Source organism: Dipteris shenzhenensis, chromosome 15 (genome assembly GCF_047967505.1).
Source record: "Dipteris shenzhenensis isolate YYH24624 ecotype China chromosome 15, Dip_SZ_1.0, whole genome shotgun sequence".
In the NCBI taxonomy this organism is placed as follows: Eukaryota; Viridiplantae; Streptophyta; class Polypodiopsida; order Gleicheniales; family Dipteridaceae; genus Dipteris; species Dipteris shenzhenensis.
This window is the reverse complement of record NC_141610.1, coordinates 48,794,396-48,807,669: the sequence shown is the minus strand read 5'-3', so window position 1 is coordinate 48,807,669 and position 13,274 is coordinate 48,794,396. Positions and strand designations below refer to the sequence as shown.

General features: G+C 42.5%; 1 protein-coding gene across 1 annotated transcript; it reads right to left on the bottom strand.

Moving 5' to 3' along the window:
• Window positions 1–9,875: 9,875 nt before the first annotated feature.
• On the bottom strand, window positions 9,876–11,848 carry LOC147893923 (mannan endo-1,4-beta-mannosidase 1-like). Its single transcript, XM_087386517.1, has 5 exons — window positions 11,521–11,848; window positions 11,161–11,358; window positions 10,914–11,036; window positions 10,589–10,800; window positions 9,876–10,461 (listed from the first exon to the last, which is right to left on the bottom strand). The coding sequence occupies exons 1-5, from the start codon at window positions 11,788–11,790 to the stop codon at window positions 10,065–10,067; spliced, it is 1,200 nt and encodes a 399-aa protein (XP_087242643.1). The 5' UTR covers window positions 11,791–11,848; the 3' UTR covers window positions 9,876–10,064.
• Between the last annotated feature and the right edge of the window lie 1,426 nt (window positions 11,849–13,274).

Sequence of the window (13,274 nt, the reverse complement as noted above, 5' to 3'; positions counted from 1 at the left end):
CTCTGGTACATGTGATAGCAGAGTTTGGATGTCCTGAATCACTCCAACGTGGGGAACTGGGTTGGGGTTTTGGGAAGACAACCATGGGTGAGGGCATGGGCATTTCATTTAGAATCTGTTTGAAAAAAAAGAACCAAATACGGCTAAGGAGCAAAAGAAAAAATAAGAAAAGGTAAGAGAGGACAAGATAACGTGCCATTGAGCAAGCATTTACAAACTCGATCATTCTTTTAATTAGAGTGACACAAGCATGTATATGCTTGCTCAGTGTCAACCCATTGAAGCTTCACGTGGGTGGAAAAGAGAGAAGGAAAGAGAGGAAAAGAGAGAAAAAGAGAGGAAAAAAGAGAGGAAAAGAGAAGAGAATAGAGAGGAAAAGAGAGGAGAAAAGAGAGGGAAAAAGAGAGAATGAAAGAGAGGGGAATAGAGGAAAAGAGAGGAGATAAGAGAGGAAAAGAGAGGAAAACAAAAACACCATATTAGAGAATTTGGGAAAATCTTGATAATTTGGGAATTTTTGAGGGGTTGTAATTATGTAACATTCAATGTTTTTCATTGATTTTTCCCATAGATTTGGCATTCCATCCAAATCTCACAAATGTGCATGGTTTGCATAAACAAAAATAAAATGTCAAATGTTGAGGTTTTGACCAATGCATGGTACTTTTTGAGGGGTTGAAATTACAATTCATTGAGTACACTCCATTGACTTTCTCCCTGGATTTGGCCGTGTATATGAAACTCACAATTTGGAGTGTGCATGTTCTGCATTAGCTAGGAAAAAAACATCATATGTTTAAGTTCAACCAAGCATTTTTAGCCTCTTCTCGAAAAAAGGTGGTGTTCAAAAACACCATTTTAGTTTAGTTGGCAAAAAAGTAAGAATGCAACACTAGTCCTTGATATTTTGTCGAGTGTGCAAAACTTGTAACCACAAAGCAATGGTCTGCAAAATAAAAGATAAAGAAAAAAGATCAATGTCATATCTTCCAAATATTTGTCAGTATTCAATTAAATTACCATTGTGCAAGGAAAAAAAAGTCATGCTTTTCAAGTACCTTCACTCCATTGTGGAGTTAGCATCGGAATCGGAATCTACTTTCTTTGAGAGGTTACCTTTTGGAACCCATGACCATACAATAGCATCAACAGATTCCTAATGTGGAGGATCACCTTTATTGCACATCCAAATCTTGTTCCAACAATCTGCATACACCTCCTCAATTTGTGCATTGCGTCTTTTGCATATAGGTGCCCAATATTGTATGAAAACCTCCTTAAAATTTTTAGATTTATTATCCTTCTGTACATCATTTTGAGCAATGCCTAGCCAAATTGGGTAAATTTTTTCTATTGGTCGGGGACCAAAAGAAAGTGTCCTTTTTCTACATCAACCATTGGATCAAATGATTGTTTTGGCTTTCTCCTTTGAGGTCCACAGTAGTGATCATTCAACTCTGCAATTCCTTGAAACTCATTATTTTCATTAATCAACTACTTGCACACAATAAATATGTTGTGTCTTTGGCCAAAATCTCTCATACATTCCCTCTACACTATTGTTTGGTTTATCAAGCTCATCAATCATGTTCTTCCAGTACTTCATTACCAGCTTGTAAAACTTTGTGAAAGATGCTTCTAGACCTTGTATGTGCACCCATTTTTCCCAAAAGCGTACATACTCCTTGATACCAACTATCACATCTGAGTGATCCTTCACATACTCAAACATGGGTACACAAGGTGGCTCTCCACTTAGTAGCATAGGATGACCATCTGGATGTTTGTTCCACAACTCAATGCCACCTTCACTTGGTTGCCAATCTAATGATCGTGGATGCACTTTATATTGCATGATAGGAACTTCATTTCACATAAAGAACCAAAATTGGAGAGGCTTTGAGTGTCCCACTAAAGCATCTTGCCCATCGCATAGGCATCCATCAACATAGCTCTTGAAATCAGGGACTTCCGTTACCAAAAATGGCATTGGAGAAGACTCCTCACATTGTCTAAAAGTATCCATGAGATGTGCAAATGTCAATGTTTGGCTAGTTCTTAACCTCTCTGAAAACCTGCTAAACATTGCATCAATATCCTCATGTGTATGCCCAACCATCAAGAATCCCAATTGAATTGACTTGAAAATCCCTCGAGCAACAAGTAATGATAGGTGTGCAAAGAAGTACCTATTCTTGTTTTTAGAACCACAATTATCCAACTACAACAATAGGTGATCGGGTAGTCTTTGTGCAATGGGCCATTTTATTAAGTAGATGGTATTAATGCCTGATACATCACTATGATACTTTTCAATTCCCACACCCAGATTACCTTACCAAGCATCTCAAAATTTATAGGTTCAAATGGGTAGACATACAAAACAACACCCTCAGCAATACTCTTGGTTTTTTGCTCATCCCATATTAAAACTTTCTTGTCCTTCCATGATTCTCGAATGGAAAACTCATCATATTCACATAGAGGTTCAATGTCAATGGTATTTGATGTTATATCATTCATTGGTACAATAGCTCCATTGACATTGTCCACACAACTCATTGATTGTGCTTTCCAATGAACAACACTACCCAAAGCCTCATAGACTAAGAATGCATCCATTGTAGGAAATGGAAGAAGTGCACTTTCATCCATACAAATATCGACCTCCACCGATACATTGTTTTCTCCCAAGGGCACACCTTGGCACATGTCATCATGTGATGTAGAGAATATTGTCCCAATGGCAAGAATCTTTCCACTGATAAGCAAGTTGACTTCAACCCCTACTTTCAATGTGGCACCTACATACATAGCATTTGTTATACTTCAATATTGATATTTGATGGTGTGACTTAGGACGAAAATGCTTTACAATATTTCATTGCATGACCAAATCTTCCTAAAACTTTGTGCTTTGAATTTTAGCCAGCAAAATCTAGTTACATGGATAAATCTTCACAGACCATGGTGCTTTGAAAGGGAGATAACAAGATTTGCCCACACAACCAAATCTCCTGAGACATTGGTGCTTTCAAGAAGCCATCAAGATTTGTCCACACAACCAAATCTACTTAGACCTTGGTGCTTTGAAAGAAGCCAATTCTCCACATACCCTAGTGCTTTGAAAGAAGCCCACAAGATTTGGCCACCCGATCAAATCTCCCCAGACCCTAGTGCTTTGAAATGAGCTAACAAGATTTGGCCACATGGCCAAATCTCATAAGACACTAATGCTTTGAAAGAAGCAATAAGATTTGGCCACATGGCCAAATCTACTCAGACCTTGGTGCTTTCAAAGAAGCTAGGAAGATTTGGATGCACGGCCAAATCCTTCGAGACCTTGGTGACTTCTTTCAAAGCAATGAGAAGATTTGGTTGTGGTGTTCTTTCAAACTTGGGGAGATTTGGTGGTATGGCCAAATCTTGTAGGCTTCTTTCAAATCACTAGGGTATGGCCATGCAACCAAATCTTGCGTGCTTCTTTCAAATCACCAGGTTCTAGGAGATTTGGCCGTGTGGTATTAGCTAGAAAAGAAATCAAGACAAGAGGCTAGAGGTTAGGTATGGCGATGCTCGAGGGCCATAGAGGAATAGGGAATGTGAGGGGAGGAGCGCTAACATGGGTGGGGAAAATGGATTAAGAGGGGAGGGAAAGAAGAGGGAGATGGAGACATCAAGGGAAGAGGGTGTTGCTTTATTTGAGAGTAAGGATGAGGGGAAATATCAAAGTACTAGCTAGGTGGCTTCACAAGAATGAGCGTGTCACATCAAGGAATAGCCCCCTCCTTTTATAGCCAAGAGAGAGGGTCTCTCCCAATAAATGCATCCTCCCACATGCATGGTGTGTGTGGAAGAGTCTCCCATGTGGGCTAGGTGGTTATGCACTCTCAATTGTGTGCGATAACGCTTGGCCACATTTTTCCACATATATCAACTCCCATATCCCAAGTCTATGATACTCCCTTGGTCTCTTACCAATTTTATAATACGTTAAAACATCTAGGAGGACAAGTGGAGGGTTGGCACAAGGAATTTTGCCACCTCATCCTACTTTCCCCATTATTTAACTTGCACTCTTGGACCTTCTATACCTCCCCCACATGGGCCTCTCCTATATGGAGGGAATAACCCAATATAATATCCATCTCTACCTATTTTATATTACTTCTCCCATGGACTTTGGGCCCTATCTCACTAAATGCAGGCATGGGACCACCTAGGTGGAGGGGTGGCACATGGAGGAGCCATGCTACCTTAACATTTTATAATATTACTACCATGGATTATGTACAACACACCTTATGGGTCCTCTTACGTGGAAGGGTGGCACATGGTCATGCCCTGCCACCTCAACCCTGGGCCCTATTTTATTATACTATTGCCACACATACAAGCACACACTCATATTTATGCCTTTTTACTTTGGTCAAATTTATCCATAACAGTTCCCCCCCCAGGCAAGGAATGCACAACATTTCCATGCCTGGGACCATCATGCACAAAGAAGGGCTTGAGATAACGCTTGTTGATCACCTTCTTGCCATATGGCTCATGCAGCTCCTGAACTTGTACAGACCCATTGCTATGTTCCTTGATGACTTTGTATGGACCGGTCCACAGTGGCAGAAACTTCTTATCCATTTGGTGGTCCAATCTGTTATCAAAGCATAACACAACATCCCCGTCAGTAAAGTGTCTTTCCCATCCCTTGCAAATCTTAGCATCCAAGCGGGTCTTTTGTCGATTCTTTTGGATCTCTATTTGGTGTAGTGCAAGGTGTCAGGTTTCATCTAACTTCTCAAGTTGTACCAATCTGGCCTTTACATGTTCATCTTCTATCATCCTCTGTTTTTCTACCAATCTCAAGGCCAGAATCTCTATCTCTAGTGGTAAAACGGCCTCAGTACTGTACACCAACTCAAAAGGAGTGTGACCTATAGATGTTTTATGAGTGATGTTGTAAGCCCATACGGCTTCTGTGACCTTCTGATCCCACTGGCTCCTGATCCCACTGGCTCCTGTTCCCTGTAGCCATTTTCCCCATGGTTTTACAAAGGAGGCCATTCGTCTACTCCGTTTGTCCCATGGACGCTGGATGATAGATACCAGAAGTGCGGTGATCAATACCCATGCAATTCATGAGCAATTGCACTGCTTCATTTAAGAATAGGGTCCCATGGTCAGGTACTATTTCCATGGGTGTCCCAAACCTTGTGTAGATACATTCAAATATGAAATTCGAAACTGCCTTACCATTTGCAGTGGGGAGGGCGATAGCTTCAACCCACTTAGTGACATACTGAGTGGCTACCAAAAGATACTTCTTTTTGCGGGCAGTCATGGGCAAGGGCCCGACAAAATCTATTCCCCACTTTTGAAACGGATGAATGGACATCACTGGGTGATGTTTCCCAGGATGCAAATCCTTCCTACCAAAGAATTGGCATGGTTCATAGGTTTTGCAATACAAAGTGACATCCTTGAACAAGGTCGGCCAATAGTATCCAGCATGTAAAATCTTCTTAGCTGTATAGTCAGTGGCATAGTGGCCTCCTCAAAATCCATCATGATAATGCTTCAATACCTTAGGCACTTCATTTGCATCAATGGCTTGTCTTAGTACCCCATCCATGCCTTGACGGTACAAGACCCCATCAAAGAGAGTGTAGTGCCTACTATCTCTTCGGATCTTCTTTCTCTTATAGCTAGTACTTTTTGGAGAGCACCAAAAGACATGTGTCCTATCTTCCAATAGCCGACTGCATCACTCTTTCTCAACCATGGTCTCCCGAGTATGGCTGGGTAACTCCTGCCTGTATCTTCGATGTCCACTACATAGAAATTGATGGTGGTGGTCAACCCATTGATAGTGATGGGCAAATCCTCAATGACTCCCAGGGTGGCGAGTCGTCGGCCATCTACTACCTTGATTCGAGTGGAGGAACACCTTCTGCATTTCAAATTCAATTTCTTCATGATTCGGGGCACCATGATATTACATACAGCTCCCCCATCAACACACACACTTTTGACACGACAATTATCTATGATGATATCTACTGTATGTGGGTGTCGATCAATTTCTTCAGAGATAGAAGAGACCTCTCGTACCTTTCCCTTTTTCTTGCTCCTCCTTGTTGAGAGCCCTTGCTACAGTTCACGTCTCACCTTAGGCTTAATGCTATTAGTTGAGGGAGCATGATGCTCAAAGATTGATGAGCAAGGTCCTAAACGACCGAATAGTCCTCTTGCCCTAAGCCGATGGGAAAATCCGAGGGCGATCACTTACTCTTGCAGGATCTTTTAGACTTCTCTATTGGTGGGTCTGCCATCTCAGCATCTAAGGGCTCTGAGAAGGACACCTTCTTCCTAGGGGCGGCGTGGTCCATGGTTTGAAGAGGGGTCCGAGGTGATATGACTTCTTTTTCCGAGGTCTAGGATCTCTACGTCAAAATCCTCAGTGCCTGATTCACTTAGAAGATTCACCCTTGGAATATTGGGACATTCCATGCAATAATGACCCTTCTGGTGGAACTCGTAGCACACAACATTGGCATGTTCTCTTGGAGGGTGATTGGATTGATTTCTGATGCCCACCATCGCAATCATTTAGGGCCTTGGCTAGGTCATTGACTCCGAGTGCCTTAGCAGGAGGGGCCAGGGGAGTAGGAAGGAGGAGGGCTCATGGGTGAGGTTGGGAAAATCTTCCAGGCAGAGGTTGAGGATATACTCCTTGTTGAGGGTAAGCATCTAAGGGAGGACCATACATTTGAGGTGGAGGCGGTGGATACATCCCTGATGAGGGGTGAGGGTATGCCCCTAAGTTAGACCCCCCCAAGTTGTTGTTGCAAGAATTGAGGGGGTTGCAGAGGGACAATCATCTTCTTTGAAGTGGGGTCAGATTGAACTTTATCAAACTTTTGAGCAATCTCATGTGCTAGCACCATAGTTTCTAGATTCTCCCATTTAAGCTTGAGGCGGAATTCGTCACTTGCTCCTGCTACAAGGTAGCCCATCACATGCTGTCATTCCAGCTCAAAATCCGGCATTGTCCTCCTGCGTGGCAATTAAATGGTCCAGGAGCACGGTCACTCGATCCACATATTGACGTGCCATCTCACCTTCTAACTACTTCAAGTTTGCCACCTATATGTATACATTCTTCGACTCCTCTTCTTTGCTGAAATACTCAATCATCGCTGCTGTTAACCTTGGCCAGCTTTGGCGAATGTTGTCAGCCTACTTCTCATACCACACTTGATCCAAATCCTCTAGAAATGTGGGAAGAACCAACAGCCATCTATCTTCAATAAGAAAGTTGAGAGAAACACAATGGCACTTGAAGGCCACAAGATACTCATTTGGATTTTCTTCAACCCATCCACAGAACATGGGAATGTCAGCCATGCTTGAAAAAAGGAAAAGAGAGAGTTGAAATGAGGCTTATCTATTGGCAAACAATGGAAAGAGATAGCTTGAACTGAAAATCAGGTGAAGATACATCCACAAAGCACACAGGCAGGGTAGGGTGTGACTGGTGTATTGTGAAATACTACACGGGAAGAATCTTCAACATAGAATAGCTCATAGACAATCTTAAAAGGACGAACCCTCATGATATCGCATCCATCTTTACAAAGAGAGGGTTAGAGACACGGCACTGCATGAGGTTGATCATCAAGGCAAACAAGAATGCCATGACAAATGTCAACAGTTGGAGAGCTTGCACATCACCTTCAGCTTCTTCCAGTTCTTGTAATCGCCATGCTATTTCTTCAAGGGGTGTGCGGTCTGGCATCCTTCTTTTGAGCAATGTCCTTGAGGACCTTTCTGATTATCTTCCAAAGTCGGTAAACTCATATCAAATATGCCCAACACTTAGTTTCATGATGACTACAGCCTTTGCATTCCTTGCAAATGATCACCCTCCTTCGTGGCTTGCGCTTTGTTAGGGTGGTGCTTCCACTCGCATCATGCGTGATTGAAGTACAAGCTTCACATGCCAAGAAATTAGAAACTATATTTTGAGCTTGAGGGATATGCTGAATTTTTAACTCTTCAAATTGTTGGCATAGTTCCAATGCTTGTTGATGTCGTGGAACCAAGCCTTCGCTCCGCACCTTCCACCTTCCACTAACTTGTTCATACATGAGTTGAGAATCTCCTTGCACCTCAAGTTGCTTGATGCGATGTTCTTGCGCCGTTTGTAGCCCAAAAATGAGTGCCGAGTACTCAGCTTGGTTGCAAGTACTTGCTGGTGCAGACTTACTATAACAATACACCTCACCCCCTGGTGAAGTGAGCTTTACACCACCCATACCAGTAGCCTTGGTCGAAGGTTTGTATGCGCCGTCAAATTGGAGGAGCCAAGATGTCATCACACCAAGACTAAAATCCGAACATCCCAAGTTTCTCTGTAGTCCAAGATAGGTAGAAGGAGAGGGTGGGGAGAATTCAATACTTGAGCCAAATGTTCAGCACCAAATAAACTTGCAATCTTTTGTTGATAATTTATCTTTAGACCAAAAAGAATTACAACTTGAAGCTCAAAATGAGGCACAAAGGGTTGATTAGGTACAAAGGGATTCCTTGGTCGAAACATTACTAACCATAGCCGAGCCCTAGAAACCTTTGTAGTGAGATTGAGAATAAACCATTCAAGACGAGCTTATCCACAGGAATTAATAAGCAGATGTGCCAAATCCCCCCCAAGCTTGGGGAGCATCCCACCCTTCGAAGAAGGACACCCTTTTAATTACCTCCGAAGCAACAAGTAGCTCGATCATTGCACAATGAGTAGAATTAAAATCAAAGTCCTCCCAGCATATCACTAGTTCTTCACCTTGAATCATCCATGGTGTATCATCCCACCCGTCGTCTCCTTGAGCAATGCACTGTACAATCAGTTTTTGAAGATCGACATGAAGATCAAGAAAGAGATCTCGCCCATTGGTAGCTGTAAGGCACAGAGGACCAGGCACCAAATCCTTAAACTCGTTGAGAAGTGATATAAATATCCACCCTCCTCATGTGGCGTGCGTCCGTGAAGTGAACTTGAAAAAGTTTAGAATCTACGATCTAGTAGGAGATATGAGTAGAGCTAAATCGTCAATCTTGCATCGACGATAATACTAATGATTTCACACTTAAAATTTTCCTTTGCTTAATTTTCTTTGCTTCCCCCCCATTGGAATTTATGTCCCACATTATCCAATATCTTGTATTACGAGATGTGTTTATTTCCCTTCCTACAGGTAGTGAGAACCTTTCTCATGGAATTTTTGGAGCTACTTGTGAAACTCTCTTCCTTTCCCTCTCTAGGATTTGCATACCTTTAGAACCCTAGTAGCCTATTCTAGCCCTCACTTGTTTCCATATTTTCAACATCATGCTAAATACTAACCCTCACTTGTTTCCTACACTTATCCTTACATTCTCTTTGAACTCATTGTAACTTAAACTCTAGACCTATTATGGGTTTAGGAGCTACTCTCTCTTTAGGGATTGCAAATGTCCTTTGCATTACACAATGAATTCCAACCCATTTTAAGCCCTTTATAAGAGTTGAATCCATTCAATAATGGTTAAAATCTCCAAAGCATTGCTGGAGGAATGAAGAACCCATCCTTTCACACGAATCACATATTTAATTGTGTATCGGTACTCAACAATGTTGACTAGTAATCACAAACACTTATAATGGTCTAGAAAATGGTATAGCTTTATAATAATACACTTATAATGGTATACAAAATGACAGAGAGAATGCTCGTGTATATGCAAGCAAGTGTAATATTCGAACAATGGCGAAGGAACGTTTAGCAATAGCATTCTACAATGAGAAGGAACGTATGGATTCTAGAATGAGAAGGAATGCATAGATTCTAGAATGAGAAGGAACGTATCGATTCTAGAATGAGAAGGAACGTATAGATTCTAGAATGAGAAGGAATGGCATAGATTTTGAACGTCATATGTGGAGTTTTGGAGTTTTGGCTGCCGAAATTTTGAACAGGTGCGCAGAATGAGCATCTAGCAGCTAGCATGGAGCTGCAGTTGAATTAGATTTTGGACGTCATCTGTGCGACTTTGGCTGAACCATTCAGTTCCGCCACCTTCTGTGACTGATCTGCGATCACGCCCGCGGTTGATTTATCCCTCGAGAGAACTATCTGATAGCCATCGCTCCAGTCGTCCATTCCTTCCGGGAACAGTTGCCATACTAGACCCCCTGCGGCTGCTCCCCCGCTGCTTGCCGATGCCAGTATGCTGCTGTAAGTTGCCGCCAGCAAACTGTCCCTGTTGGCTACGGTGAACCCGGGATTTCTGTCGGAAATCCCAAACTCCGCAAAGAGAACCGGCATTTCTAATGTCTGGCTGCTGCAATCGGCAACGTGGGCGGCTATCCAACTCTGCATAAAGGAGATTTGCTGCTGAATGCTCGCGTTGCTGCCCAACCTTCATTACATATTGCAGACGGATACATGTGTAAGCGGACTGATCTTGCACGCAAACAATGTTACACAAGGAAGATCCCACCTTAAGAGATGATGAGAGAAGGTCCTTATCTCCCAAATATGCTTACCAGGAGTCAGGGTAGGCGTGGACGGAGGCGTAATCGATGCCAGGAGTTTGGTGGTTTGTGATGAAATCGGTACCCAATTGTTGGCAGTAAGAGTTGGGGTTTGCGGGAAGCCTTGCGGGGCTCGAGAGACCGTAAAATCCTTCTAGACCGACTTGAAGGAGATGATTGGAATCGATCGACTTGACGTGGCAAGCCATTTCCTGAATCCATGCCTGCGCCACCAAAAATTCATCCATTGTGTGATATCTGTCAGCATAATGCGTTCTCATGTCACTCAGAGAGCACATATTGCTGCCGGTATCGAGCTTAAAATTTCACATCGTACCTGCAAGGAGTTTCCTGATTGATCACTTAAGCACCGAGGTTCGTTCATAAGTTCCCAAGAGAAGATTGCGGGATCATCCTTGTAAGCGACTCCTGTGATGGTGTTGAGCCTTGTGATTATTGTCTGGGCAGGGGAGAAAGCATGAGACACGGTCAGTACGTAGAATCGCTTTCCAACTCCGTTGAGGATTGCCACTTTGTGGTCCAAGCTGGTAAAGTGAACAGCTTTGACCTGAACAAAGCCTTACCCGGACATGGTTCTTGTAAAATCCTTTGACAGTGGTGTCTGAGAAGAATGCGTCTTCATTGTCCAGGCCCGACACACCCGCATTGCGAGCCCATTGAACGTATTGCGCTTTACCGCCGTAGTCGCGCCAGTTATTACAGAAACTGAGAATCAATCGTATTCCCAGGCGCTTCGCTTCGCTGAGCACAAAATCAAGGGCCTGGAGTGGCCAAGCAAGTTGGATCAGAACATAAGCAAGTCACAAGAGATTTAGGAACATATTATGCAAATGGGTCGTAACATTTCTGGCATAGTTGCAATCGGAGTAATTTCAGGTCTCATTCAGCAATGTAAGAAGAAACGCAATGCCAATCGATGTTACCTGAAAAACCTTCTCATCGTAAACGCCGGGAGAGGTTTGAAGGGACTCGTAACCAGATCCGTCATTAAAAGCCCAGGTGCGGCACACATTCAAGCCCGCAGCTGCAGCTTCTTCCAGCAACGAAGTGGCCCTCGGTCTGGAGTAGGAATCGACGCTGATAGCCATGAGAAAGTAAGCATTGAATCCATTGATGTAGAAAGCGTGGCCATCTACTGAAAATTGTGTTCCTTGAGTGACAACGAAGGAGGACGGGACGTTGAGAGCTGCCATGCCCAAAGCCAAAAATCTTACAAGCAACTGTACTACTACAACTGCAATGCAAAACAGTCTTTTCGTGGACTCGGAGCTTGGATGTGTGAGCATGCAATTAAAGACATTTATAGATGGAGCCTGCAATTGATTAATGAACATGTGACTCACCTTCAACTTTACGTCTACGGGAGTTGCAGCACACTTCAAGACAAAGGGCAAATGTGAAGGAAGCAAATAATTAATGTGGACGACAAACCAAAGTTGGCTCTTTAAGTCTAAGGAAGCTTAGTTTAGTGGTATCAAGTATTAAAATAGGGCTTGTTTATAAACGTTTGATAGCCTTTCCACCCTTGAGACGCACCTACTTGTGAATTGCTCTTCGAGTACTTAGTGAAACGCCCTAGAGAAGATCATTTTTTGAATCCCATTTGTGAAAATGATTTTGATCCCCATGAGAGGGTTGTAAACATTTGCAACCAACTCTAAGCCTTGACATTCAATATGAGCTTCCCTTTGATAGCATGCTCTAAATTGGCACCATAAGTTTAGGAGCTTTTGTCTCTTTTTCCCCCCACTTTTCTTAAAGCAAAAAGGTAAACGCCCTTCTTGTTGGATACCGCTTGGTGGGGAGAACTAACCCTTAATGTATTTCGGCCAAAACTAGATTTGCAAGCCTAGGTTATCATAATCTATGGCAAATGGAGGACTATATGAATGGGGGGCTTGCTCCCTAGCACAAGGGAAAGGGTGGAAATCCACCTCTACCCTTAGAAAATAATGAGTAGCCAGAGAGAAAAATTCTTTACAATAATAGCACTCTTCACCTGCATCATTAGCCACTTACATCAAGATGATTGTATTATCTAGGCCCCAATACTTGAAAATGCAACACCCACACTCTATGTGGCTATACTTATTTGCATATTCCATTAAATATAAGAACATGCTCAAGTACTTGCAAAATGGGATTTAGTAGAACAAAAATATAAAAAAAAGTATTTATTGTAATTAGAAAAAATTATGATCAAAGAAGCTAATTAGTCCTGAATGTTCATGTTTTCATGGTCTAGGCCATGATATGTTATTGATCACACAGCACTAATGAGTATCATGATACCTTGACTATCACTAACTTAGAGATTAAAAAAGAACCCTTGCTATGTGTACATTTCCTTTCCTACCCATCTGTATATTTATCTCCCATTCGCCATCGTCCAATTGACTCCCTCCTTCACTTTCTCTTGTGATGCCTTGCAAGTCGTCAGTCAAGATATGGTGCGCCTCGAGAATCACTTACAATCTTGGTGTGGCTCCTAGGATGTGAATCTCCACAAAATGACATCTTTGATATTTTTTGGAGAGACCAACGAGATATTTTCTTCATATTGTGCTCTTAATTCTCTCTGAGTTGAGCTTTTGCAACGAATGAAAGGAGAAAGTATTAAACCTCCTTAGTTTTGATCATAGGAGGGACTAAATTCTCCCACTTGAGTCAAAATTTC